The sequence below is a fragment of the Equus asinus genome, chromosome 5 (genome assembly GCF_041296235.1).
Source record: "Equus asinus isolate D_3611 breed Donkey chromosome 5, EquAss-T2T_v2, whole genome shotgun sequence".
NCBI lineage: Eukaryota > Metazoa > Chordata > Mammalia > Perissodactyla > Equidae > Equus > Equus asinus.
Genome location: NC_091794.1, coordinates 93,685,499 through 93,712,367, shown reverse-complemented (window position 1 = coordinate 93,712,367; position 26,869 = coordinate 93,685,499). Strand labels below are relative to the sequence as shown.

At 52.2% G+C, this 26,869-nt stretch overlaps 1 protein-coding gene across 1 annotated transcript in view; it reads right to left on the bottom strand.

The window, feature by feature from the left end:
- The window catches only part of SLC9A1 (solute carrier family 9 member A1), a 49,005-nt gene extending 23,158 nt beyond the window's left edge, over positions 1–25,847 (bottom strand). The window contains exon 1 of the mRNA XM_044770129.2: positions 24,734–25,847. Coding sequence (XP_044626064.1) covers positions 24,734–25,082 — 349 coding nt within the window. The 5' untranslated portion in view covers positions 25,083–25,847. The remainder of the gene's footprint in view (positions 1–24,733) is intronic.
- Between the last annotated feature and the right edge of the window lie 1,022 nt (positions 25,848–26,869).

The following is a 26,869-nucleotide window of genomic DNA, read 5'->3' as shown; positions in this document are numbered from 1 at the left end:
TACCAGTTGTTCTTAGTGTCCCTTCCAGTTGAAAGTCACTTAGCCTAGAAGTGTAACAATGAATTAAATCCACCATATATAGCTGGAACTTGCTCACAGTATCATCGAACTTAGATACAGAGAGGCGGCAGGAGGAGAGCAACACAAAGAGAAATTCTACCATTTCCAGGACAACAGCCCTGCAGAAAGCTAGTCACCGCGTCCCATTTTCAGCTGCTACAGGGGAGGGAGGGGGGCTGCAAAGGGAGGACAAGACTCAGGCAGTGCTGGCGGGTTAGGGAGTGAACAGCTTCTACCCTCTCCCAGCTCAATCAGCTATGGAGTCTATTATGTGCTTCAAAGCGTCTGGGGGTGGTGATGAAGCAGGGGTGTCAGGTACCCTCAAACTGAGCATTTTGGTGACCTCTCAGAAGGACCAGAAAGATATTAATGAAAGAAAATGACCCTCAGAGGACAGAGCTTGGAGTGGGCCCGAGAAGATGGGGATGCTTCCTGGAGGAGTGGGCATGGGGTGACCCTTAGGCTGGTGTGTCTGGGTGCAGATGGGGTGGACCTGCAGAGTGACAAGGGCACAGGAGCTGAACTCCTATTTCCCCAGCCCCAGACCTGCTCTTCCTACAATGCCCCCATCTCCCCAGCATCACTCAGGTGCTCAGGCCCCAAACGCTGACCCCTTTCTTTCCCTCACACCCACATCCAATCCAGAGGCAAACCCTGTTGGCTCTGCTCACTCCCCTCTAGCTCTACTGGCCTCCTGGCTTTTCCTTGAGTGTAAATATGATTCCACCCCAGGGCCTTTGCCCCACATAGGTGGACAGCAGATTCCCTCCCTTCTTTCAGGTCTCTGCTCAAATGCCACCCCCTCAGGGAGGTCTCCCCCTACCCTCTCCATCTGCTTACCCTGCTTCATCTTTCTTTATAGCACTTACCACTTCCTGACAGTCTGTGTGTGCTCACTGATGGTGAACTCCATCAGGGCAGATGGTCACAGTCACTGTAGTATACCTAGCACCTGAACTTGTGCCTGGCACACAGTAGGCTCACAATCAGTATGTGCTCAACGGCCGATCATCTCCTGCCTCAAGGACCTAACAAGGTTGTTGTGAGGATCACATGAGACCACAGACATGAGAGCACTGAGCAAACCGCAAGGCCCTGTCACGGTAGGGTACTGGAGAGCCAGTCCCCCAAGGTACCGCTCACATATCAGCTCCTCTGGCAGCTTTCCCTGAATACACCCCAAGGCAGAAACTAATTTATGGTCCTGCAGAGCCTGGGACACACAGCCCTCCATCAAGAACCCTGTCCTATTCATTGTTCACTCTACAGTACTGAGCACAGAGCCTGGCACATGGCAAGGATCAAGACCTGTTTGCTGAGGCTGCATGACTATTCAAGGGCAGAATTCCTGTCTGATTTAACCTAATCTCCAGTGTTTGGCACTAAGCTCATGTGCACTAAATGCTAGCTGAACTGGGCTGACCCTGAAGGAAGGGTGGGGTTAGGGAGGCACAGCAGGGCCTTCCGGCAAAGCACCAGCATATGGAAAGGCAGGTGTGGGGAGCGAGCATGGTATAGATAGAGGGTTTCTATTGGGTGCAAATGACAGTGAAAGCTGGAGAGGAAATAATTATTCAGACGGTCAAAAGAAGACTCTCCTCTGGTCCTCACTAAAACTGGGGGCAGTAGACAACAGATGATGAAAAATAAGTTCAGGGTAGTCCAAACACTCACCCAAGATCACATGGGGTAGCAGAGTCAAACCTGAGACTGCTGACTCCCAGTCCAGTGCTCACCCAGGGCCAGATCATGAAAGGCCTTAAATATCCTGGAGAAGAAATTCTGGGTCAACCTGGTGAGCCAGGCAGAGCCACCAGAGGGCTCTGACCTGGGGCTGGTATGAAAGTCCTGCTTGCAAGCACCTCAGGGAGGAAGACAAAGGAGATGGTGCTGGTCCCCCAGGCTCAGCACTCTGGGCAGGCAGAGCTGTCCAACCATATAGTCATTAAGTCTAGGCTCCAGGAGCAGCTGGCACTGCCTCCTGCAGATTCCAGCAGGACAGGTAAGCTCTCCTCCATCCTACCTCCAAATGCCTCCCGAGACCAGAAAGCTACATTCAGAGAGAGAAAGGACCTGTGCCAAGCCCAGGCTGGGGATCAGGAGACCTGGGTTCCAGTCCAGGCTCTGCCACCAACTCACTAGGTGCTTTGAACAAGCCCTTGCCTTTCTCTGGCCTCAGTTTGCCCATCCTCAGAGGCCTGTTGACAGCCTTTCCACCTGCGACATCTGACCAATGAGCTCTGCTGATGGACAAAGCTGGTGCTCTGTAATACTCACCATCTCTGCCCATGCCAACAAGCATGGCGTCTGAACCCAGAACAGTCTTCATGCGGAGCAAGATCGCACGAGGCAGCACAGGGCAGCATAAAGAGCCCTGGTCAGCCAACAAGGGAGCTGGGTTCTGTCCCAGTTCTAAACCTGAACTTCTCTGTGATCTCTGGCAAATCAGGGTCCTGCCCTGAACCTCATTTCCTTCCCTCCAGCATGGGGATAAGCAATGCCATGGCACAGGATGCTGTGAGAAAAAGGAGAAAATGAAGATAGAAACATACAAAGGAAGATAAAAACAAACACCCAGCGAGCTGCAGTGAACACTGTGAGAACTCCACTTCCAAGGAAGACACAAGGGGCAGAGGACACATCTTGGATGGAGGGGTGGGATGGCAAGAGGCCTCTCTGCTCCTGGGCTCTTTTCCTCCAGGGCTCTGCCTGCTCTTCAGCCAGAGCCCTGGTTGCCACCTGACTTGAGTTCCACAAGAGCACAGCAGGAATGTTGTGACACCAGAGGGGCTGCGCCCTCCACTGGAGCAGAGGTCACTCACTGCCTGGCTCACTCTGGAGCCTTGGCCCAGCCCTGCAGCCAGGCCCCACTGAGAGGAGGACCCACTGGTCAGGAAGCAGTACGCAATAGAAGCAGCTTCTCCAGGGGCCTGGCAGCCAGCACTTTGATCACTGAGGCAGAGGGACTGGGCCTGGGTTAGGAGGGCTGAGCCAAGGGAGGTAGTCCACACGCAGGGTGGAAGGTTCTGAGTGAGACGGCTGGGAGGGGAGACACTGGAAAACAGAGGTATCGCCTTAGGGTTATGTCCAAAGTTTCAACTCAAACTCAGCCACCAGTCAGGAGAGGCAGAGAGCCCTGTGGTTAAGAGAGAGCATGGTCTTGAGAACCCAGCAGCCTGGTTTCCTGGCTCTGCCACCTACTAGTCATGTCTCCTTGGCAGGTACTCAACCTCTGAGTCTCAGTTTCTTCATCTGAAAAGCAGAGTTCATAATCATTTCTATCTCAAAGGGCTGTGCTGAGGATCCAGTGAGATTATGGATCTGGAGCAAAGGGCTGCCAAAGAAAGCACTCAGCAAAAGGGCATGGTTCCATCTCTGTACCCCCATCCCTGGGCCCAGAGAGGGCCTGTTGGCACCAGAGCACAGCTGCCAGGAGACCAGACCACACTCTGAGGCTGCCTCTCAGAAGCAGAGCCTGGTGTCCTGTCCCTGTCATCATTGGTTCCAGGCTGAGCCTGACTAGCGGGAGTCTCCAGAGGTGCTGAGGGGATGCAGAGGGGAGGCTGTGGGATGGCTGGGGGGAGGCTAAGGGGAGGGTGGGGGATGGCTGGGGGGAGGCTAACGGGAAGCTGGGGGGAGGGTGGGAGAAGGCAGGGGGAAGGCTGAGGGAGGCAGAGGAGAGGCTGAGAGGAGGCTGGGGGAGAGAGAAGCCCTCTGAAGCCCCACTGAACCTGCTCCTTTTCCCCTATAAAATCTGTAAAACTTCCTTCCAGGTACCTGAGTACAGGTTTCAAGAGCTGTGGATGTGGGTGGGCCATGCAGATGCAGGGTCCTTGAAACCTCAGCAGCACAGTCCCTGGGCAGGCTGGTGGCGTGGAGGGGCCAGAGCTCCCCCTTAAACAGGTGCCCCAGGCATCCACCTCCAGGGAAGCCCTGAGAGTCTCCCACACGTTTCCCCTGCAGACAGCCCCCCTGGCTGGGCATCGTGAAGGAGGGCACTCAGAGGGCCTCTCCCTGCCCACCGGGGACAGTTTGTTGCCTCAGGCCTCTAGGAGCCAGGAGATGTACTGAATGGATGGGAGAGTTGAGCATGCTCAGAGGAGGCTGCCCTTTAGAGGACACTGCAGAGAAAAGATGAGGACACGGCCGGCTGCAGGCTTTGGTCCTGGTGCCAGAAAGACCCAGGGCTCCAGGAACAGCAAAGGGAGGTCAGGCCTCTATTGGGGGAGAAAAGGGGTGGCAAAGAGCCACAGGAGGTTAGAGGAGGCAGGACTTTCCCAGACCATTCCAATCCAACCCCTCCATCTTACAGATGCAAAGAACAAGCCCAGAAAGGGACAAGGACCTGGCTGAGGTCACACAGCAAGGTGGTGGCAGAGCCAAGACTCACACTTCAAAGGTGGCCCTTGCTTTGAACACAGTGCCACCCTCCCATCCTACTCCCGTCTTTTCTTTAAACTACCTTTCATCAAGCGCTTTACTCTGATGCTTTGTACACCTTAACTGCATGATCCTCCTAAAAGTTTTCTGATGTAGGTATCAGCATCCTCATTCCGCAGCTGAGGAAACGGAGGCAGGGAGAGGTTAAGGGACTAACCCATGCCCCAAAGCCTGGTCTTTCTGACTCCAGAGCCATAGCCCAACCATGCTACCTCCAGCTCTGAGCCCTGGTTTTGAGTCCTGCGGTGCTGGGAGCAGGGGCCCCAGTTCACTTCCAGCTCTGTCACTCCCTTGCTGGGTGACCTTGGAGGTGGGCCACCCACCACTCTAAACCTCTGGTCCCCTCTAGGACCCCCAGCAGTACCTATATGCCCTGGTTCTGTGTGTGCTCAGCCAGCAGGAGAACCAGGAGCTGTCTGGTAACCTAGTGAAGAGGAATGGAACTCTTGTGAAGGCACCTCCCAGGCCGGAGTCTAGCCTGCGGGGTCCCTGCTTCATGCCTGTGTGCACTGCCTTGGGGGCACACAGTGCAGCCCTCTAGCTGCACACCAGCATGGGAAGGGAGAGTTAACACCAAGCCCTGTGCTTTCTCATTTAGCCTCAGCAGCGCCATAAGGAAGGCACTATTTCCATTTTCCAGAGAAGAAACTGAGGCTCAGAGTTTAAAGAACTTGCCTAAATGTCACACGGCCAGTAAGCAATAAAACTGGTATTTGATCCCAGGACTGACTGACCCAGAGGCCAAGCTCTGCCCTCAAATCAGATAGGAAATGACCTGTAAGTGCTTCCTGGTGTCGCTCTCATCCTCAGGGCACAGGTTCCAGAGGCTGGCTCAGATGTGGCTGTGTAATGACAGCCTGGCCAGAGGCCAGGAGCCCATCAGTGATGAGCAAAGCACAGAGGGGCAAGAGCCCAGACAGGCTGAGAGGCTGCTGGCCTGCCTACTTGCCTGCTGCCAGCCCAGCCCATAGAAGTCACAGCCCCGTGCCCAGGAAGGAGTAAAGAAAGCCTCCATCAGCACCTGCTTCTGCCTGGGCAGGGCCCATCCTATGATTCTGCACATGGCACAAAGGCGGGGACCCCTGTGGTAGCAGAAACTGGGGAAGCAGCCCCCACAGGGCAGGACACAGAGGGCCGGGAGCTCCAGGTGGGGCCCTGGTTCTAATCAGCCCAGGCCAGCTTCCTCATGGGTTGGGGATGTTAATGGTGAGAGCACTCGTGGAGGGCTCCTTAGTCCTCACAACTACCCAGTGAGGGAGGCACTATCATACCCACATATAGAAGAGGAACCTGAGCTTCAGAGAGGCTAGGTATTGCCCAAGCCTCCTAACTGGTAAGTGTCAGGGCCAAACAGGATTCAAACCCAGGAAGCTGACTCCAGACCTGACAGGGGCTCATCCTCCAGGGCATTTCTCAACCAAGTTCCTCATCTGAGCCACAGAGAAAATCTTCTGGATAACTATTTTCTCAATTCCCCAAAGGATGGACCTACCAGAACTGTCTCAGAATGTTCACACTGGGGCCTCAGTATGGCAATAACTATTGTTGTTGTCAATGGAATGGGAAGAACACTGGTCCTGAAAGCCAGTCCCCACACTGCCCTAACTCTAGGCCTCAGGTTTGCTCAGCCATATGAGGGGAGAGGACCAGGTAACCTCAAATGGCTCTTTTACTCTGGCTTCCTGGAATTCAAGGTCGCTCAGTTCCACTACTTTCTGGTGCATGTGACCTTGGGTAAGCTAGTTAACCTCTTCAGACCACAGGGTGCTCATTTATAAAATGGGGACACCTCCACTTGCCTCACAGGGTCACATGAGGCACATCTGAGATGAAGACAGAGGACCCAGCATAGTGCTATGCATAGCAAGGCTCGAGCATGAAGTGGTGGTGCCTCCTATCCTCTGTGCAGGACTTCTGTGGCCATCACCATCACTGCCACTAGGACACGTGTCACTCCACAACCTTGCCCTGAAAGCAGATACCAGGGCTCAGAGCCCCTCCCAAAACCTCACCCTGAACCAACAAGGCATTCCCAGGAGGGCCGTGCCCAGCTGCCTGATATCACTGCCATGGGTCCTTTCATAATGAACTGCGGCCCCGAGAGAGGTGGAAGCCAGAGCACGAGGAGCCATTTCCACCACCGTGTGCCTGGCACTGCCTGCGGTGCCTAAACACCGAGGAACATGGGGCTCACCTGGGCCGGTACTGTGCAAATCTTATCACGCCAAATTCTTCCTGGGGAAGGGCAGGGTAGTGAGGCCCGTCAGGGGTTTGTTTCTGGTTTCTTGACCTCAGCCTAGGCTGTAATCTCACAGGCCTGGGGGACCCCTCTCTATCCTCTTGCAGAAGCTGTGAGGGCAAAGGCACAAGAGATCCGAACACTGAGCTAGAAGACATCTGAGAGACTACTCAGCTCCAGGCCTTCGTCAGGAGCAGGGGTGCTAGCTTGGCTTCTTACGGGGAGGGAGTGAGCTCTGTGGGGCTGGGGGATTGACAGAGGCCCAGGTTTGGGTACGGTTAGCGCAGGGAAGGCATTATGGCCTAGCTAGACTGGGGCAGTGTCTCCCTCCTCATCCAAGCCCCTGCTTCCCTGCCCTCTTGGACCAGGGGATGGTGGGCACAGATCACAGCCTGGAAGTTCTACTTGCCTCAGTGGCCTCAGCCAGGGACCCGTGGGGAGACTCGGCCTGGGAAATTTTCTAGAGTGCCCTTCCTCCCCAGCAGGGAGTCTCAGCAGATAGGAAGTAGGCGGGTCAGAGCGAGGCTCTGGCCTAAGGGAGAGTGGGAATCCTTGGGGTGAGGTGGGAAGCTGCAGCTCGGACGCCTCCCTCGGTTTGGTGCTGGCTCCATCACTTGCTAGCTCTGGTCTTCCCCAGGCGACAGCCTCCGCATGTAAGACAACAGGCTAGGTTAGCCTCTCACAGGCCTCCTCCTCTAGTTCTGACACCCCATGACTTTACGTAATAACCAGCACATATGCATCACTTTCCATTTCGCTTTGTACTTCCCTACACTTTATCGCACTTAAATCTCATGGCAGCCCTCTGAGGGAGGTATCAGTTCTCCTATATTAAAGATGAGAAAACCAAAGCTCAAGGCATTTAGGCCCAAGAATTCACCAGATAGGGCACTAGAGAGCCAGGACTTCCACCCAGGGTTGCAGAGAGAGGACAGCCTTGCCAGGCCAGGGGGCAAGGCCCCAAATGACTGGTTCAGGAGCTCATTCCAGCCTGTTGCTCTCAAAGCTGCTCCTTCAATGCAGACACAGTGACTCTTCAAAGATCAGATTTAATGAAAACAGTTCAGTTGCAAAAGAGTATGGACAGCATGATTATTATTATGAAACCATTTTTATTAAAAAGAACTTCACATAACTGTAGGGAAAAGTCCAGGCAGACACACTGAACTGTGAAGAGTGACAAGCTCTGAGGAGCAGGGGAGTGAAAGAAATTTGACCTGTATGTTTTCTTTATATACTTATGCAGTGTTTGAATTTTTTTCCTTTTTATGAACAAAAAAAATCTGGGAGGAAAATTTTCTGAGCACTTGCTCTAAGTCAAAACTCAGTATTAAACATTTTGCTGTAATAGATTATCTCATTTAATTTTCACAAAAACCCTCTGGAGTACAAGAATGTTCATAGTAGTTTTATTCAAAATTGTCAAAAGAGGAAACCAGCCCAAATGCCCGTCAACAGGAGAATGAACCAACTGTGGAGTACTCATACAAGGCAATGCCGCAGAGCAATAAAGGGGACAAACCTCGGGTACACGAGATGACAAAGAGGAAACTCATGGATACGCTGAGCAAAAGAAGCCAGATACAAAGGAGCACGTTTTCTGATTCCAGTTGTGTGAGGTTAAGAACAGGTACAACCAATTGATAATGATGGAAGTCAGAATAGTGGTTACCTCTGAGGAGTGTGGGCGTACACACTGGGAAGGGCAGGCTTTAGCTGCGTACACAGATGTCCGCTATCTTGACCTGGGTGGTTGTTAACATGGACACAAACATTTGTAAATAACCACTGAGCTCTATACTTTAAGATTGGTGCACTCTATTGTATGTATGTACCGTATGTATGTTATTCCTCAATTAAAGAAAGAGAGGGAAAAAAGGGTTAAAAAAAAACCACATGCAAGGGAGAATTACCTCTAGAAAAATGACACTCACAGGTCAGGTACTCAGCCTAAGGTCATACAGTTGGCAGGCAGTGGAGCTGGGATTCAAAGCCAGGTCTGTTGGACTCTGACGACCTTAAGCCACCAGGCTATACTGATCCCTGACTGTCCCAAAGGATGCCTTGAATCTCAACATCCAGGCCCCTGCACCCAGCCTCACCCCTGGGTTCAGACACGGGGACCTGCGTGCTTCTCACTGCTAATCACTGATCTCTGTGGTTCAGTCATCTGCTCACGCTAAGTGGAGCCTGCCACCCCCCAAAAACCTCAGCACACTGAGAGCTGCTGTTTAACTGGTGAGACCAAAAGAGAGCAGAGGCCAGGCCCACAATTAAAGTTTTGGGCCTGCTGGGAGCTGGGATGGGAGGAGGAGTGCTCTGTGCCAGGAGAGGGTGCCCTGTGTACACCCACTTGCCATAAGAGGCCCTGGCCCACAATGATGGAATTTCAGACGTGGAAGGATAGTTGAGCGGCAGAGCTGGTCCAGTCCTCCGGCTGCCGGGCCACACTAGCTCACACTTTCCCACAAGGATCCCAGCTCCTGTTAACTCAGAAGAGCCAGACCCTGCTAGTCAACCTCACCCCCTTCCCCACCAGGGACCAGGAGCAGAGGAGCTTTGAGGGACTTGGCTCCCCCAGAGTCACCCACACACTGCTTTAAATTCCCAGCCTCCCCAGGCTCCCCTCACCCCGCTCCAAAGGGAGCCACCTCCTGCTGCTTGGCATGGATCCCCTTCCCTGCTGCATCCTCTCCACTCTCCTCCCAACTCCTACACAATCCTTGTCCCAAATCATTTCCTGCAGTTTCCCATCTGATCAGTTTCTTAGGAAGGATAATTACCCATGGAGGGAGGAGGCAGAAAATTCCAAGAACCAAGAACACTGGGAAAAACTTCATCTAGTCCAGTCTCCTTCTGCCAGGAGAGCCTTCGTCCTCAACACAGGCCAGTCATAGTTACACCTCCCCCCACAACCTCTGCAGTTCCTGCCACTACAGGAAAGAGTCCACGCTCCTCTACAATGAATCAGAGGCCTTCCTGATCTGTCCCAACTTAGGTTCGGCCTTGTTGCCACCACATTCTAGGAAGCAGTGCCAGAACCAAGACCCGTCTGCCACCAGGGCCCACGCTGCATTGTGCTGCCTCCCTGTGTCACTTCAGCCTGCTTTGTATTTTAGCTGTTTACATGTCTATCTCCCACACAAAACTGTCAGCGCCGCAAGGGTGGAAACCACCTCCCACATGGCCGTGCCTGACACACAGTAGGTGCTCAGAGGCAAGCTGAAGACAAGGTGGGATGCCCAGGGCAGTCTCCTCACTCTGCAGAAGGAATAGGGGACTGTCCCAGAAGGAATGGTACAGGAAAAAAGGCTCACTTACACCATCACAGAAGAGCTGTGGACTACCGGCTGGGTGACCAGAACTAACCCCAGCTCTACCACTGCCAACTGTGGCCTGTGGGCAAGTCATTTCCGCTCTGGCCTTCTGCTTTCTCCTCTGTGAGACGAGGGGGTTGGGAAAGGCTCCATCACTGTTCACCATTTAGGAGCCCTCACTGGCAGGTGCTCTCCTCAGCATTGTCACTGAACCTCCACGACTCTGCAGCCAGGCTCCACACCGCTGCCAGAGCAAGAGCTGGGATTTAAGCCCAGGCCTTCTCATCCCAACACCTTATCTTTTCCACTACATCTTCTGGATCCTCACTCTATCTCTAGGTTCCCTTCCAACCATAAAGTCTGATTCTCTGATTCTAGGCCTGCCCTTTCTGGGTCTGACAACTCCTCAGGCCACGTGGGACCATAGGGTTCAGCCAGGACAGGCATGTCAGGGCCCTAGTGCTCGGCGGTGCCATGCCTCCCACATGACAGTCTGGTAACTGCCTGCCTGCGGGCACAGGGCTGGGCAGGGGAGAGGGCAGGAGTCCAGCAGAGCCTGGTGCCCCAGTCAGCCCCTCCCCTCCCCACATGCCCTCGTTCCCTCCTGCTCTGCTCCTACTCCCTACTCACCGCTCCCTGGGAACAGCTCTCCCAGGCTAGAGCTTCCATCCCCTTCTGGCCTGGCCAGAGATGCCTGGTAGAAAGCTTCATTCTTGTTGCTCTCACAGACCTGGGCCGAGTAGCTGCAGGCCAGGGACTGGCTTTGCTCAGCTCACTGTGGCCAGCCCTGAGCTGGAGCCAACTCTCCATCTCTGACTCCCAGGCTGCTTTGAACATCCCTCTCCAGGTCAGACCATGTCACCCAGCTCAAAAGCCTCTGATGGCACCACAGAGCACCTAGAATCCAGTGCAATGCCGAACCCAAGGCCCACAGGCCCAACATGATCTGGTCCCTGCCTTCCTCTGCATTCTCACACCACGCCTTCCTCTCTTACTCCACTCCAGGTTCCTCAAACACCCCATCCTTAGAGCCCCTGGTTTTTCAAAGACGGGCTCCTTCTTATCATTCACTCAGCTCAGAAGCTATCTCCTTAGAGAGGCCTTCGCTGACCGTCCAAAGTAGCACATCTCTCTCATATTTATTTTCTTCAGGACACTTATCACTACCTAATATTGTTGTGGTCACTGTCCAACACCGTACACTGGTATGTGAGCCCCCTGATATCAGGAGCCTCCTTGTCTTGCTCCTGGCTGTATCCTCAGCACCCAGAATAGTGTCTGACATGGGGGGCGGGGGGGTGTTGCTGCACATTAGACTGGGTGGCCAAGGAGGCCTCTCTGAAGAGAGGACATTTGATCCAGGGCCTGAATGAGGAAGCTGGCCTGCAGCAGTCTACAGGTAGTCTTCCAGGCTGGGGAGAGCAACTGTGGCTGCCTGTGGAGGAACACGCCTGACAAGGCTCTGCATGTTTGAGGAACTAGGAAGGCTGGTGAGTGGAGGAGGGGAAGGAGCAGCAGGGAGTAAAGTCGAGAGAGGTGTAGGCCACAGCTCTCCTGGATTTTATCCTTTGTTCATCAGAAGGCAACTGAAAGGTTTTTAGCAGGGGAATGCCATATTCTGGTTTACATTTCTAAACAACCCCTCTGAGTGCCCTGTGGAGAGCTGATTACAGGCAGAGGGTAGTGGAGGTGGGAGACCATTCAGGAGGCCACTGGAGTCACCCAGGTTAGAGATGGTCGCGGCTTGGATGTGGAGAGCACAAGTGGAAATAGAGTGAAGGGGCAGCATTCGATCCATGCAGCCATGCTCTCCACCAGCCTGAGAAGCGCGGGCCAACTCCACACCCCTCTGGCTGGAGTTCTAGATGCTCGGGAATCCAGCCTGGTGCACCTACTCAATTTGATTTCTCAATGACCCCAGCCCAGACTTTCCCCACATATAGCTGTCTGGGCCTCCTTTCAGGTGCCCACTCACACCTGCTGCTCAGAGCTTCAGCTGGTGCTGCGACCCTTGCCTGATCTGCCACCTCCTCTCCTCTTAGGAGGGTCTCGTGAAGGTACCTACACAAAGTCCTCTGCTCCCTGTTCATCCCAGCCACATCTCTCCCCTCCCTGAAGTCCTCTGGGCTTTGAGGCAATGGCACAGCAATCATCAAGCACTAAATTATTCCGTTTCACTTTCCCAAGGTAGCTGGAAGCTGGACAAAGGTGGATACCACCTTCGGGGTTGTTGTAACGCTCAGACAATGACGCACTATGCAGAGCCTGCAGCAAAAGGCCAGACAAGTGGTAGGTCTCAATCAATGGTGGCTCCCTTCTCACTGCTAGAATGTGGCAACACCCATCACTGGTGTTCACTGCCCCAAGGGGGGCTCAGCTTTTCTGCCCAGCCAGGCACGTGGGTGTAGCACATTTGGGAGTGAGGTAGAGGGGATAAAGACGGCCCCAGTGGGTTTCAAAAGCAAAGGTCAAATCTATGGCTCTGCATTATTCACATCTCTGTGCCTTTCTCGAGCTCCTCCCTTTACATGAGCTGAGCAAACTCCTGCTTAACCTTCAAGGCTCAGCTCAAAGCTCTGGGAAGGCGTCCCCGATCCACCTCCCACCCTGCTCCTCCCATGCACCCACAGCTCTGCGGGCCCCCACTGTGGCACTTCACAGCATATTGCAAGTGCCTATTTACATGTTGGCCTCTCCCATGAGGCTGGGATTATACTTATTCATCTTTCCAGCTTCAGCACAGCATTTATCAGGCACAAATCAGTGTTTGCTGAGTGTGCGTCTCCTTCTCTCCCCACTAAAGACCAAACTCGGCTCACAGTCTCATTTGCAAGCCCACCCTAGTCCTGATGACATTCAGCCCTATCCCAATGCCCTCCAGCCCACATGCCTAAAATCATCCTCCACTACCAGACTCCTCTCCTCTTCTCTTCCTCCAATGCTATAGGAATAGTGGCAACTTCCATTTCTGAGCACTTACGACGTGCTTGGGGCTTCACAGATACCATCTCCTTTTGACTGGGGAAACTGAGGCTCAGACAGGGTGATGCAGTTACGAAGTGGCAGAACCTTCTGCCCTTGACATTGGCACAGTTCACCTGGCACCTCATCACAGTTGGGCCTATTTTTAAAACCATCATCTGTTCTGCAAAACTTAGTGCTTTTATAGCTACACATCAAGTTGTCATACAAAATCGTGCTTTGCTCATTAAATGCTTCAAGTGATAAGTCTTGCTACTCCAGCTAGGTGGTGAAGTGACTGCTATGTAGGAGAAATAGCATCGGACTTGGAATGGGAAGCCCTGGGTCTGGTTTCAGCTGTACCACAGTCAGGCTATACGACCCCAGGCAAATCACCTGAACTCTCTGGGCCTCAGTTTCCTTCTTTGTGGAAAGGAGAATAACAGCATCTCCCCAAAAGATTTCCTGAAGCATGCTGGAAAGTGCTCTACCCACCTTAGAGGGTGTGCTCATTAAAAGGATAAGTATTATTTATCCATAGCATCCTCACCCCTGCGCTTAGCACAGCACTGGACACACAGCAGGGCATCAGTAAGTCTTGCTGAGTGATTATTCATTCAGCTGCTGGGAGATTCTTCAGGAGTCAGAGAAAACAAGCTCCTATTTCTTTTTTTCCTGATCCTAGAGGGACTCCTAAGTGCCACCATTTACTGTGTGTTCAGAATGTGCCAAACTCTGTGCCACTCATCTTACAAGGGTACTCTCCCTGAATCCTCCCGACAACCCTGCCACGTGCTACCCCATGTTGCATTTGATCAAATTGAGATTCAAAGTGGGGAAATGACTTGCCCAAAGTCACAGTGCTACAAAGTGACAGAGCTGCAATTTAAACCTAGGTCTGTTGAGCTGCAAAGCCTGTGTGTCTAACCACCACGTTTCCAAAGGGAACTGTCCTGGGACACTATTCTGCAATCCAAAGGTCCTGCCCCAAGCAGAAGCTTCTAGCTGTGCCCAGTGAGACCTATTTCACTCAAGCATCTTATTTAAATCTTATTCTTCAAGGCCAGGTTCAACGGTCACCTCCACAAAGCCGCCTCTGATCCTCCCAAGTGGGAAGCTCTTTCTGCCTCTTCTAGACCCTCAGAGAATTCCATCTGCACCTCGAATCACACCCACTTTCTACTGCCTGACAGTTCTGCATCTATATTGCATTTCTCAGACCAGTCCCTGAGCTCCTTAAGAGAGGCAGTTCTCCTGTGTCTTTTTCATTCCACTGGCCAGGCAGATCCGGAAGGGTGGGGTAGGGTGCCTGCTCCTCTCCCCGACTGAGCTGTAACCTGAGTCTTGGGCTGTGCTCAGCTAGATGAGCTGCCCTCCCCTCACGCTGGTATCCTGCCTACCTGGTACAGCATCCAGATTCCCGTGCTCCCTGGCCCAGAACGCAGGAGATAAGATCTCATTCCCCAGTTTGATGGCAAAGATGCTATAAAAAGCACAGCACCCAGGCTCAACATTCTCTTGTGATGGAGTACAAAGGCCTGAGGAATTTGATGGGTCAGAGCAGAAGCCTCTGACCTGGCTCAGAAGTCCCGAGCCTTGCACTTGGTTCTCCTGCAAGGACCTGCATGGCCAAGGCCAAATGGCTTCCCTGCCAGGAACAGCTCTCTGATACACTCTCCAGCCCTTAGGCTTAAAGGGCCCACCAGACAGTAACCAATGCTTAGATACCTGTATCCAGGCCAAAGACCACAGCCCCTTCTCTTGGTCCAGCTCTGACTGCCTAGAAATCCCTGGGTTAGCTAACAGAGAAAGGAAAGTCCTCCATCTGGAGTTAATTCATATGTGGCTCTGGGCACATCCTCTCTGGGCCTCCAGTGGAAAATGAGAGGACCAGATAAAAACATCTCCGTTTCCCCTTTGGGCCTCAGGGCCACAGGCAATAAGGTTCTTTCTACTTCTGATATTCTAGAGGTAGAATAATATTCTCTACTTTCACTCACAAAAACAGGGTGAGAGCAAGAGATGGAGGTCCTCAGCCCAGGGAACAGCAGAGGCCAATCAGGGCTGCCTAGCAGTAGGCCCTCAAAGCCGGTCCCCTTTAGAGGCAATCTCTTGCTTCTGCTACCTCAAAGGTAGCTGCTTTCCCTAATAGAGCCTCAGAGGTGTGTTTGGGCCCTAGCCACTTTACGAAAAAGTTTGGGAGGCCTGACTTATCTCCTGGAGTATGAGCTGGGATCACCTTGGAAACTCAGCAGACCCAGGGTGCAGAAGGCACCTAGCACCTTCCCTGCCTGCACAGGGCAGAAGGAGCCTGCTGCATCTGCTTTGATCCCCAATCCAAAACAGCTTTTCTCTACTTTACAGTCATTTTCCCTTCTCTTTTACAGTAAGGACACAGCTTACTCATTCTGACTGGTTCACTCCCCTTGCCTAGAAGGAGTTCTGCAGTCCCCCAGGTAAACCCCATTCATCCCAGAGTTAAGTACCACTTCATCCAAGGAAAGTCCTTTACACTTCTTCAAACTCTCACAGCACGAAGGGCAGAGCTCTCAACATTTGGGGGACCACAGAGTCCTCTGAGAATCTGTGGCTACTATCGGCCTTCTCCCTCTGATAAAAACACACATATAGAAATGTCTGCAGACTATTTTGGGTGGGCAGCAGGTCCCCCGAACTCCATCACAGACTCAGGAAGAATCTTAGGAACCTAGATCCTAGAAGAATAGCAGGTTATCTAGTTCATTCTCTCACCTAAGCCAGAATTCCTTCCAACAGTAACCCCTCCTAAAGGATGTTCCTCTTCTCCATCTGGCCCACCGCTCAAGATCACCTCTTTCACGAAGCCCTCCCCATCTCTCCTCCTCCTCTCTGATCCCCTCAGAATCCCAACCTGAGCCACACAATTTCCCACCTGTGCTTTCTCCCTTGTGTGTTGTCTTACTTCTCCAGCAAGTGAGCTGGCTCTCCGTGGACCTATTTATTCAACTCCATAATTGTGAGCTGGAGTTGGAGACAACTACAATCCGGTACTTGAGAATTCTGTGCTTTGAAGCCAAGACTCATGACAGCATTGGCCCATCCCCCAAAAGATGGAGCTGTGGAGACACCCTTCCGAGGGCCTCACCAAAGCGGGGGCTCCCCTGGGATGACTGCTGTTCCCACAGAAAGTCCCAGAGAGTCTTTCAACAACTGAAATCCACAGATAGGGAAACTAACGCCCAGCAAGGCAAAATGACTTATGATAGGTCAATAAGCAAGAAACAGGCAGAGCAAGGAAGAGGACTGAGGTCTCTCATTCTCAGCCTAGAGCTCTTTCCCTTCGTACAAATGGCTTTATGAAAACTAAATCTGCCCACACACTCATGTATGCATAAAGAATTTCTGAAAAGATGCACAAGAAAGTTAACAGTGGTAACCTCTGGGTAGGACGACAATGGGGGTGGACAGAGAAGTGAAGAGGGAAACTTTCACTTTTTAATACCCTTTAGTACCGTTAGGTTTTATTTCTGTTTGTTTTGTTTTCTACCATGAATATGTTTTATTTATTCATATTATAAAAATAAATCTGCCACAGAGGGGAGGTTCTGGCCCCAGCCCACCCCCAACATACACATAAAAACAAAGAGAAGCCATAAGTCAACCTGTCCACGTACCACTATAAATTAACGAGATTGCCTTCTTGCAGTTTATGGCCACTGGTCTCATTAATTCATAGTCACAGTGCAGTTGATGGCTTGAGGAATCTTCTCGGGAAAAGCTTAATTCAATTAGGGCTCTTGGCAGCTCCCTGAGGAAGCTCTGGTATCTCACTTTTACTTATAAAAATTGAGGGCAGACCAAACAGAACCAGATTTTCCCAGAGAGAGCCCAACCAGCCCAGAGAGAATGCCCTTGCAGACCCTCCATTAGAGCCAAGCCGAAGGAGGGAGGCAGCTGCGGCAGCACCCCTTACACACAGGCTGACGCCTAAAGCATCACTCTGTGTCGCTTTCTGAGCTCAGTTAAACTCCCTGGCCTAGCATTCGGTCTGGACACCAGCCTCTCCAACCCTTGCTCTCCCTCATCTCTGAGCAGTCAAACTGGTTTCTTGTCTGCCCCAAAGGCTTCACACCGACCCTATCTCAGCATGCACTCACTCATTCTCCAAATACTTAGGAGCCCTTACTCGGTGCCAGGCACAGATAAGAAAGTAAACAAAGGCCCTGTCTTCAATGGGTTTACATTCTTGTGCAAATTGTGTACAGTCAGGTGTCGCATAATGACATTCAGGTTAACAGTGGACCCCACACACGATGGTGAATGGGTGGTGGTCCATAAGATCAGTACCATATAGCCTAGGTGTGTAGGAGGCTATACCATCTAGGTTTGTAAGTACACTCTATGATGTTCGCACAGTGATGAAATCGCCTAACGACGCATTTCTCAGAACATACCCCCGTGGTTTGCGATGCATGACTGTACTAAGAATAGCTCTCTCTGTCCCCCCTGCTTATCTAATTCCTCTCCATCATTCAAGACTGGCTCAAGTTCCACCTCCTCTGAGCAGCCTTCCCTAACCACCTCTGCCCCCAGGGATTGCTTGTTCCCTCTGAACTTTGCCTCTGCCAGGAGTCTGCCCAGCCCTCAGCACAGATCAACCATTTTCTCCTAAGCAGACTGGAAGCTCCTAATGAGCAGGCCCTGGGTTTCACTCTCCTTGGTTCCCCATTGGGCCACAAGCTAAATGCCTGATGGCTGATTTCAGCTGACCTGCCTCTTCGACTCCAACTTGAACAGACGAATTAATTAGCTGCTCTCAGTCCTGGCTGGCCACCACAAAGACACAGCCTTTGTCAGCTTTGCCTGGCACACGGCAAGTTCTATGTAAGTGCTAGCTATTTATTATTTTGGTGAGCTTGTGGGCTCTGCTTGACACACAATCGTGATGTCACCTCTTCACCTTCAGTGGCCTGGCCTCAAACAGGCTGAGCACTATGGGAGGGCCAGTCCGGGCTTAAGGGGAAGTGTCCCCCAAGGGACCAGAAAGGGGGCTTGGGAAGAAATAGGACTTCTCATCCTGAACCTCACTTAGAGTACTTAAGGACAAAGCTTTTCAGAAAAGAGCTTCCTGGGGTAATCTAGGGAACTCCAGATTCTCAGCAAGTCAGCATAAGAACTCAGGGGTCAGGTCTGGCCTAACAGACCCCAAAACTGGTCCTGCATGTTGGATGAGCTTTAAGGGGGAAGGAAACGAAGTCAGTATGATACCAGGGAAGGGGAGCAGCCCACTGATCCTAGCCCAACCCAAAACTTAGTTCAGTTAAAATTAGATTAGCCCATAAGATTAAAAATACCCACATATAATCACGGGCTGCCTTAAAGCATCAGTTGATGTTTATCGGCATCTAAAGAGAGGGTTTGGCCCAATGCGGTGTGCAGACAACCTTGGGTTGAGACATGTCTGACTCAGACATTTGCAGGGGAGTGAGTGCTGCAAAATGAGGCCCACACAGGCGATGGATGACTCAGGAATAACCCAGGTCCTGTGTTTGCTGAGTGAGCCCTCTCTCCCCACCACGGAAGGAAAGGGGGCAGATGAGGGGGAGACCCAAGGAGGGAGGGGCGGAGACAAGCGTGCCCGCTGTGTACAGGCTGGCATTCCCACAGGGAGCCTGGGGCCCCTCGGCTCCAGTCCCCTGCCCTCCGGTGTTTCCGAATGCCTCCACCTCTGAGAAGGGCTACTTGGTTCACAGCGGCACTTGGAGGGGGTCACAGTCTTTTCCCTAAACCCAAGAAATAATCCAGAGAGAGCAGCCAAGACTTGAAATACTAAAAGCTTTAAACCCTTCCCTGTTCAAAATGATTACAGGAAAAATAAAACTTCTGAACTGAAAGGGAGGCAGGGCATGATGATGAAAAGAATGTAGGCTCCGAAGTCAGACAGAACCGGGCTTAAACTCCAACGTTTGCTAGCTGTGCAAGTACCTAACACAGGTTCTGAAACAGGAGCTCAGTAAGTGGCAGCTAATATTTACCAAAACTTACAAATTAGGAAACAGAGGCTCAGAGAGGTTGTGCCTTGCCTAAAGTCACACAGCTAAGCAAAGAGCTAAGACCAGCTCTCAAGTCTCCTGACTTCCCCACTTCCACCCATCCAGCATGTCTTCTGTTGTAATTCACTTCTCTGCCCCTCCTTTCTCCTCCTCAAACACTTCAAGGGAAAAGAAAAGGCCTCCATTTCTAAGGTTTGCTGCTCCAGAGAGAAGGGCTCTGAGAATGACAAGTCCCAAGGCTGTTCAGCCCCCACACCTCTCATAAAAAAACAGATGTCCTCAAAGGGTTGACAACAACTCAGAGCTGAACTGGCCTGGGCTCCAGGCCACCCCAGAAGGCCCTGCTCCTTCAGCCCTTCCCTCCTACAGAGGAACTGGTATCCGTCCTGACAACCATCCAGGTTACCAGTGTAGATGTGCCTGGTCATTTACTTTCATCAAAGCCCCCAGGGATCTCTGGTCCCCTTTATCTTCACAATGACCCAGCACGTCAGCCAGGCAGCAAAGAGGAAAGGGCCTTTGATTAGAAGTCCAGGGATTGTGTTCTTTGCCATTTACTTGCCATGTGACCTCAGATGCCTCGGATATAAAATGGGTACATTAATACCATCTGCTATTCTAACTCCAGGACCATTGAGATGATCAGAATTAAATACTGTATACACAAGTGCTTTGGAAACATTTAAATGACACTACTAATGAGAATTACTACTAAGCTCTGCCTGCCTTACAGGGCTAAAGAAAATTGTGCCACCTACTCCCAGCATAGAGGCTGCCTCTCTGGGGATCCTACTGGGCCCTGAGGGTAACCAAAATCAGCTCAGCAGCCTTCCTGCCCAGCAGCAGGGGATTACACTCACAAGGTTAGCCATCCCCTGTTGGCTAAAGGAAACTACCCTTTACCTGGCACTCCCCTGCCCAAGCAGGGAAGAAGCTCCAGTCAGACCATGGAGAGGGCACCAGCAAAGACACGGCAGGCAGGGTCACTACCCCTGGACAAGGACGCAGGATTCAGTTGCACCCATGCAACTCACAGGAACAGAGGATGGGCCCAAAGCTGGGCACAGAACCCCAACAGCTCTCTCAGGGCACAGAGATGACTCCCACTGTTGACATCTGCCCAGCCCCCAGAGGGAGTCCTAAAATTCCCAAGTGCAGGTGCAGTGAGCTGGGGACCTACTTAGTCAGGGCAGCATGCATCTGCTGAGGGGACTGTGGGGGGCAGGAGATGCAGCTGCACCCCTAAAGGGGGCTATGCCAAGACTCAAACAGAAATAAATAACAATTCGCATCACTGAAGATAACCTTTATGAACTGTTTCCTCATCTGTGAAACAGAGATAGCCTTTATCTCATATGATTTTAGTAGGGATTAAATGAGATTACTTTTATAAAGTGCCTGACACTCCTCTGTAGGTACTCAATAATGGTAATTCTTATTAAAACGCACACACCCCCAACAGAAGAGATGTCACAGGGCAGGCTAGGCCTTATGCCAAGGTTGTGGATAAACAATAAGGGAAACGGGTTCGGGGGACAAGTGAAAGCGACTGCTGTGGGCTGGAGTGGGCTGGGACGACCGCCCAAAGAATCTGAACAGGCCCTGAAAGCTGCCAGAGCAAGCCGGGGACCGTGCTGGGCAGGCCCACATTCCGTCCCTACATCAGTCCTAGAAGTTAGAGATGGTGTCTTCACCTTCCCGATGACGCAAGTCAGGTGCAGAGAAATGAGGTGCCTGGCCCACGGTCACACAGGTACCAAGGGGCAAAGCCCAGGCTTTGTGACCATGTCTTTCCTTTCCACCAAAGCTGGAGGGGTGTGGCTAAACGAGAGGAAAGGCGTGCCTCATGGGTGCTCAGCTGAATGGAGTCCAGGGAATATGACCAGCCAAGGGCCTCTGAGTGCCCTGGCGCTTCTGGAGACATATGTCCTACCTGAAGCCTTCTGCCCAGTTCCCAGGTGACCTCCCCTCCCACTGTCCTACAGTCAGTCAGTTGTTGTCCCAAAGAGAAAAAGGTCACCTCTTTCTTTTTAAAGACTCCCATCTGGGCTTCCTGAGACGTTCCAAGGTGACCTTTAAGTCATTCCTCTCTCCTTCTGAGAAGTAGGAGAGGGAAGCTCTAGTCTTATTTTTACCAGAAACCAGTTGCTGGGTCTGATATCCATGCATGTGTAGTGGGCATAATGACCCCCATCTCCCCAACTCACAGACTTGTTCTAAGGAGGAAATGGCAGGATACGCCTTGCAAAGACCAAAACTAAGAAAAGCTATACGATGTAAGGGACAAGGGAAGGCGTTTTTGTCTCTGGTCAGGAGACACGATGAATACCTGCTTTATGGGCTCCCGGGCCTGTGCCAGGAGTTCCGGGGCAGGGATTTGTTTGCGTTGCAAACAAACGCAGGGGGTGCCAACGGCACGCTGGGTTTCAGTGAGGCTCTCCCTTGGAACCAGCACTGGACTGGGAGACGGGTGAGCTGAAGACAAAGCAGAATTCACGCAGGGTCCAGATCACAAGGTGGGGTAGGAGTGCGGAATGGATCTAACCTAAGGCTTGGGGTCACTCTCACAGTTCTCCCAATAGTCCAAACCTCCTCCATGCCATTAGCCCCTCCCCGTCAAGGAAAAGGCAAGACTCCCTAACTGTCAGAGAGAGCAAAAAGGCCCAGAGAAGGGAAGTGACTTACCTAATGTCATCTACTGAGTCAGCTAGAAGAGAACCCAGAAGCATTTTCCCTAGAACGTCAACTCTAACCCTACCCCTCCCACACCCATCTCCGACAACGTCTACCTGAGGCTCTCAGGATGATTAGGAATGATTAGGAAAAGAATGAGAACTGCACACAGCACTTTCTATTTTTAAAGGAGGGGTACCTTGCAAGGGAAGCAGCTGCCAGAGATGACAGAATGAGGCCTCCAACATAGCTCCAACCCACACTGGGGCACTCAGAGAATAAACAAGACCCCAAACTGAACTCCTAAGTTCTTCAGTATCTGACAGTGCAGAGGGGACATGGCCTCAGCCCCCCATTCCTGTGCCCTAAGTCAGCTGGTGCCATCTCCCCTCCCCCCAGACCAGCTCTGGAGGCAGCTTAAGTGAAAGGAAGAACAAAGTCAGTAGGACACACCCAAAACTCTGAAACCTTAAGGAAGGACACCCCGTGGCAGCCTCGGTTGACAGATTTGGAATTCTTCAGCCTGAGAGGAACGCTGTAGGAGGCTGCGGTAGGGATGCGTTTGCCTTAGGTGGTTAAAACACCAACGGGGCAGCTGCCACTCACTGAATGCTTCCTAGGTACAAAGTCAACTTTATGCGCATTAATTTATGTCGCTGCCACATCAGCAGCACTATAGCTAGATGCTATTATTTCCTCCATTTTATACACAAGGAAACTGAGGCTCAGAGAGGATAAGTGGCAGAGTAGTGGAACCCTCATCTAACATCAATTCTACACTGCAAAGGCAAAGGAAAAAATGGGCTTTCACTATTGCCGCCTGAACTAGGAACTTTGAGATCTTTAAGGCACCCTTCTCTCTACTCTCTTCCCCAAGGTGGCCAGATGCTAGGGGTCCTCTGTTTTCCAAGGCAGAAAAATGCCCTTCCAAGCCAGAGACACAGACTTATGGAGCTACAAAGGCCCTCAGAGATCATATCCAGCCTCCCCAATTTATGATGGGAAACCTGAGGCCCGAGGCTGAATGACTTGTCAGGGTTACCCAAGCCAGGGAATGGCAGAAATGTCAGACCTGGAAGGGGCCACACAGATCAACTGACAGGTGGAGAGGCACGACTGGCCCAAGGTCACAGAGGGAGGTGGGATGACAAGCCAAGTTTCCTAACTTCTAGACTGGTCCATTTGCCATGGCACCATCTCTGTTCTCCAGCTGCCCAGGATCCCTGGCACAGGTTCTGGTGGAGACAAAGCAGGCCAAGGCCGACCCCATTAGAACTAGAGATATCAGGCCTACAGGGAGAAACTCCTGACTGTCCACAGTAGAATCTTTTTGGTGATGCCGTCATCCCACCAGGAGGCACTGAGACCTGCAGTGTGTGTACCAGCCCCAAGGCCCTAACACAATGCCAGATGTAGCTGGGAGGTGAGGGGGTTGGAGAGAGGAGAACAAATTATAGACAGTGCTTGTGAGGTCTCTTCTTGCTCTCACACAGGCAAATGACACATCACGGTCACTTCAGTTTCCCACAACAAATTAAGATAGAGGTTTCATGACTCAATTGATATGGTTAAATTTAGAGATTCTCGCCAGTTTCACAGGTGGAGGAGACCTTCAGAAAATGGCCCCAGTTTGTTCAAGGTCATCTATTTGTCAGAATCAGTACATATGGCTCCCCTTGCCCAGTCCTTGATTTTTTCCAGGAAGTTGGCTGCCATTAGGGTATAGGTGCTGGTGGCCCAGCTCCACACACAGGCCTGTTACTGTTACAGCACTAAAGCCCTGCACCAGGAAGCCAGCTTCTGGATCTGTCAAAACAGAGTGGCCTCCTGCAGCATGTCCCAGAGCCTGCCTCACGACAGCCCGGCTGCTGCATGTCCTTGGGAAAGCTGCGAGGCTTCCTGTCAAGAGTCACAAACTCCCCAAACCCAAGCCAGCAGAGTCCCAGGCCCTCATGCCTTCCACAAGCCGGGGGTAAAAAAAAAAAAGCAAAGGCAGCTTTCAAAGCCCCCCTCCCCAGATGTACTTCCAGGGACTTCTGGGCTATGCAGACTCTGGTGAGCTCCATCCATCACCCAGCAGAAAAGTACTCAGGCCTAGCAGGGAGACCAAGCCTTTGGAAGGGAACTTTTCTGTTTCCTTCTCCTAAAATGAACATTTCAAAGTCTCTTCAGACCAGAACATCCTGAGCCCTTCCACCTGTCTCTCTCCCACTTGGCTGAACGGTAGGCTAACGTGACTGGTCAGCCCAGACAGCACCTTGAGACACAGCCGGGTGCCAATCCGGAGGTGAGCTGGGGCCAGACCAAGCTTCAACCTCCTCCACTCCCTCTCCACCCTCAAACAGACTTCAGAAATTTCCAGGGCTCCTTGTCCCATAAACTGTATAAGGGCTGGTATTGCTGGGCCGGAAACTGACTCAGGGGCTCCTGACCAGCCTGGGCAGGCAAAGCTTACAGATAACATTCTCAGGATAAAGAAGGTGAGAATACAGAGATCCTTCATGTTCCACCACTCTTCTAAGTCTCCATCACACAGGTCCCCCACTATACTCAAACACCTTAGACAGGCCAAGTAGAAATACACTCCATCCTGGAATGCCCTCCCATGAAGCATGTAATTGCACTGGTGCAGTTGACAGAGCCAACTGTGCCGATTGCTGGAAGACACTCTTCTCTCCCTCACACACAGCTGGGTGCCTGACTCCCCTCGGGGTCTGACCCCACCAAAGGAGATGTGCCAGGCCTGGAAGCCTTGCTGAAGGTATCTAGCATCAGAAGCAACCCATGCTCTAATCCTGCTTTCTCCCATGCACAATGCTGGCTCCAATCTTTGGGGGCCTCAGACCACAGAGGCCACAGAGCTCAAGTTTGAAAAGAACCAACATGGCAGAATGGAGGCTGCCTACGTTACTGTCCAGATCCTTATTCCTGAGCAGCCTCAAGTGGTAAGGACAGGACAAGAAGCTCACCGGTTTGGCGGCAGCAGAAGCATTGGAGCAAACTAGACTTACCTATCTTCATGAGGCAAGCCAGAAGGATCCAGAGGGAGATCTCAAAGGGTGTGCGCACGTGTGAGTAGTCAATCCCCAGAACCGGAAAGGCCTTTCGAGTCTTCATGCTATGTTCAGTGACGGAATGGTTAACAGGGCGGCTCTCAGGGGGGGACTCCGGTGGGGCGGTGGTGACATCCCCAATGGAGCGTTCCCGTGGTGGCTCTGAGCCTCGGATGGTGCTGGCAGTAGGGCTGGACTGGAGGTCATGGCTCCTGAGAACAGGGAGCAACCCCACCAAGGCTACCAACACAAGCAACGAAGGGAAGATTCGAGGCGGCGAGAGGCCACAGATGCCAGACCACAGCATTGCGCTGCTCCCTCTGCCCAGTAGGCCTTGACCCTTAGCAAAGTGAGAGTAAGACCAGGGACATAGGTAGCAAGGGGTCAGCAGGTGAGAAGAAAGACTGGAGTGGTCTCTAGGAAAAGTTCATGTTTTAGAGAGGTATTTTGTGGAAGCAGTCCTCTGGGGGGTGGAGGGAGGCTGGTTTCCAGATCTTGAACTCCAAAATGGGGAAGAGGAACAAGGACCCAGGAAGGACCACAGGTGGAGACCAAAAAGTCTGGAACTCCAGGCCTGGGAAAGGGGGAGAGGGAAGGGACTGCGCCCTAGGGACAGAGGAAGGGACAGGATAGACTGGACCCCAAGCAAGGAAAACGAAGAGGGAAGGTTGGGACCCTCGGCTGAGGAAAGTGACTGAAGAGCTGACTCGGCTAAGGGAAGGGGCAGGCAGCCTGGGCTACAGGAAGGGGACCGAAGGGAGTGGGATCCAGACCAGGAAAAGAAGAGAGGGGGGGTGGGAGTCCAGGCTGCGAGGAAAGAGAGGAGCTGGAAAGCGGCCGGGAGCTTCCTCCCCCAGTGAAGGGCCGGGATGCAGGCGCGCCGGGCTGAGATTCCGGGCAAATGGAGGGAGGTGGAAGGCGGAGGCAGGCGGCCTGGAGGGAGGGCACCTCGGCGCGGGCTGGAGGCGGCTCGCGGTGGGCCAGCAGCAACACGCCCTTCCTTGCGGCCCCTGCGCAGCGCTGCGCTCCGCCCCGGCCCAGCTTCAGCTCCTCGGCGTCCAGCTCCAGCTCCAGCTCCAGACGCAGCCCCGTCACCAGCCCCGGCGGCGGCCGACTGATGCCTCGTTGAGCCCGGCGCTGATACTTATAGGCACCAGCGAGCAGCCAGCGCAGCGAGCTAGAGGGACCTGTCAGCGCCCGCGCAGCGCAGCGACCCCTTTCGCCTAGGGGAGGAAGTATCGCGTAGGAAGAGGAAGAGTCAGACACGGAAAAAAAAGTCCTGAATCTACAGAGATTCTAACTAACACAGGCAAAATGTTTTACTATTTACAAAGCGCTTTCGCATCTACATCCACAATCTCATGAAGGCTTCCCGATAATCTTGTGAAAGATGTATTTTCTCATGCGTTTAGTTAACTTGCGACCTTGAGCAAGTTACTTGACCTCTCTGTTCCATAGCTTTCTCATCTGTAAAGTGGAGATAGTATGAGCACCTACATCAGAGGGATACTCTGATGACTAAATGAGATAATCTATGTAAAGTGTGTAGAATGGAGACCGCATGTAGAACCATTATTATGGTTCCAATTTTGCAGATGAGGAAACGGGTGAAGAGAGTTCCTTGGCTACTATTTAAGTAGTTGTATTAGTTTGCTAGGGCTTCTATAAAAAAGTACCACAGCCACCGGCCTGGTGGCACAGTGGTTAAGTGCACGCGTTCCACTTCTTGGCGGCCTGGGGTTTGCAGGTTTGGATCCCAGGTGTGGACATGGCACTACTTGGCAAAAGCCATGCTGTGGTAGGCGTCCCACATATAAAGTGGAGGAAGATGGGCACGGATGGTAGCTCAGGGGCAGTCTTCCTCAGCAAAAAGAGGAGGATTGGTAGCAGATGTTAGCTCAGGGCTAATCTTCCTCAAAAAAAAAAAAAAAAAGTACCACTAACTGGGTGGCTTAAAGAACAGAAGTTTATTTTCTCATTTTCTGGAGGACTGTGAAGGAGAATCTGTTCCATGTCTCTCTCCTAGCTTCTGGTGGCTTGCGAGCAATCTTCAGTGTTCCTTGATTGTGGCAGCACAACTCCAAACTTCGCATG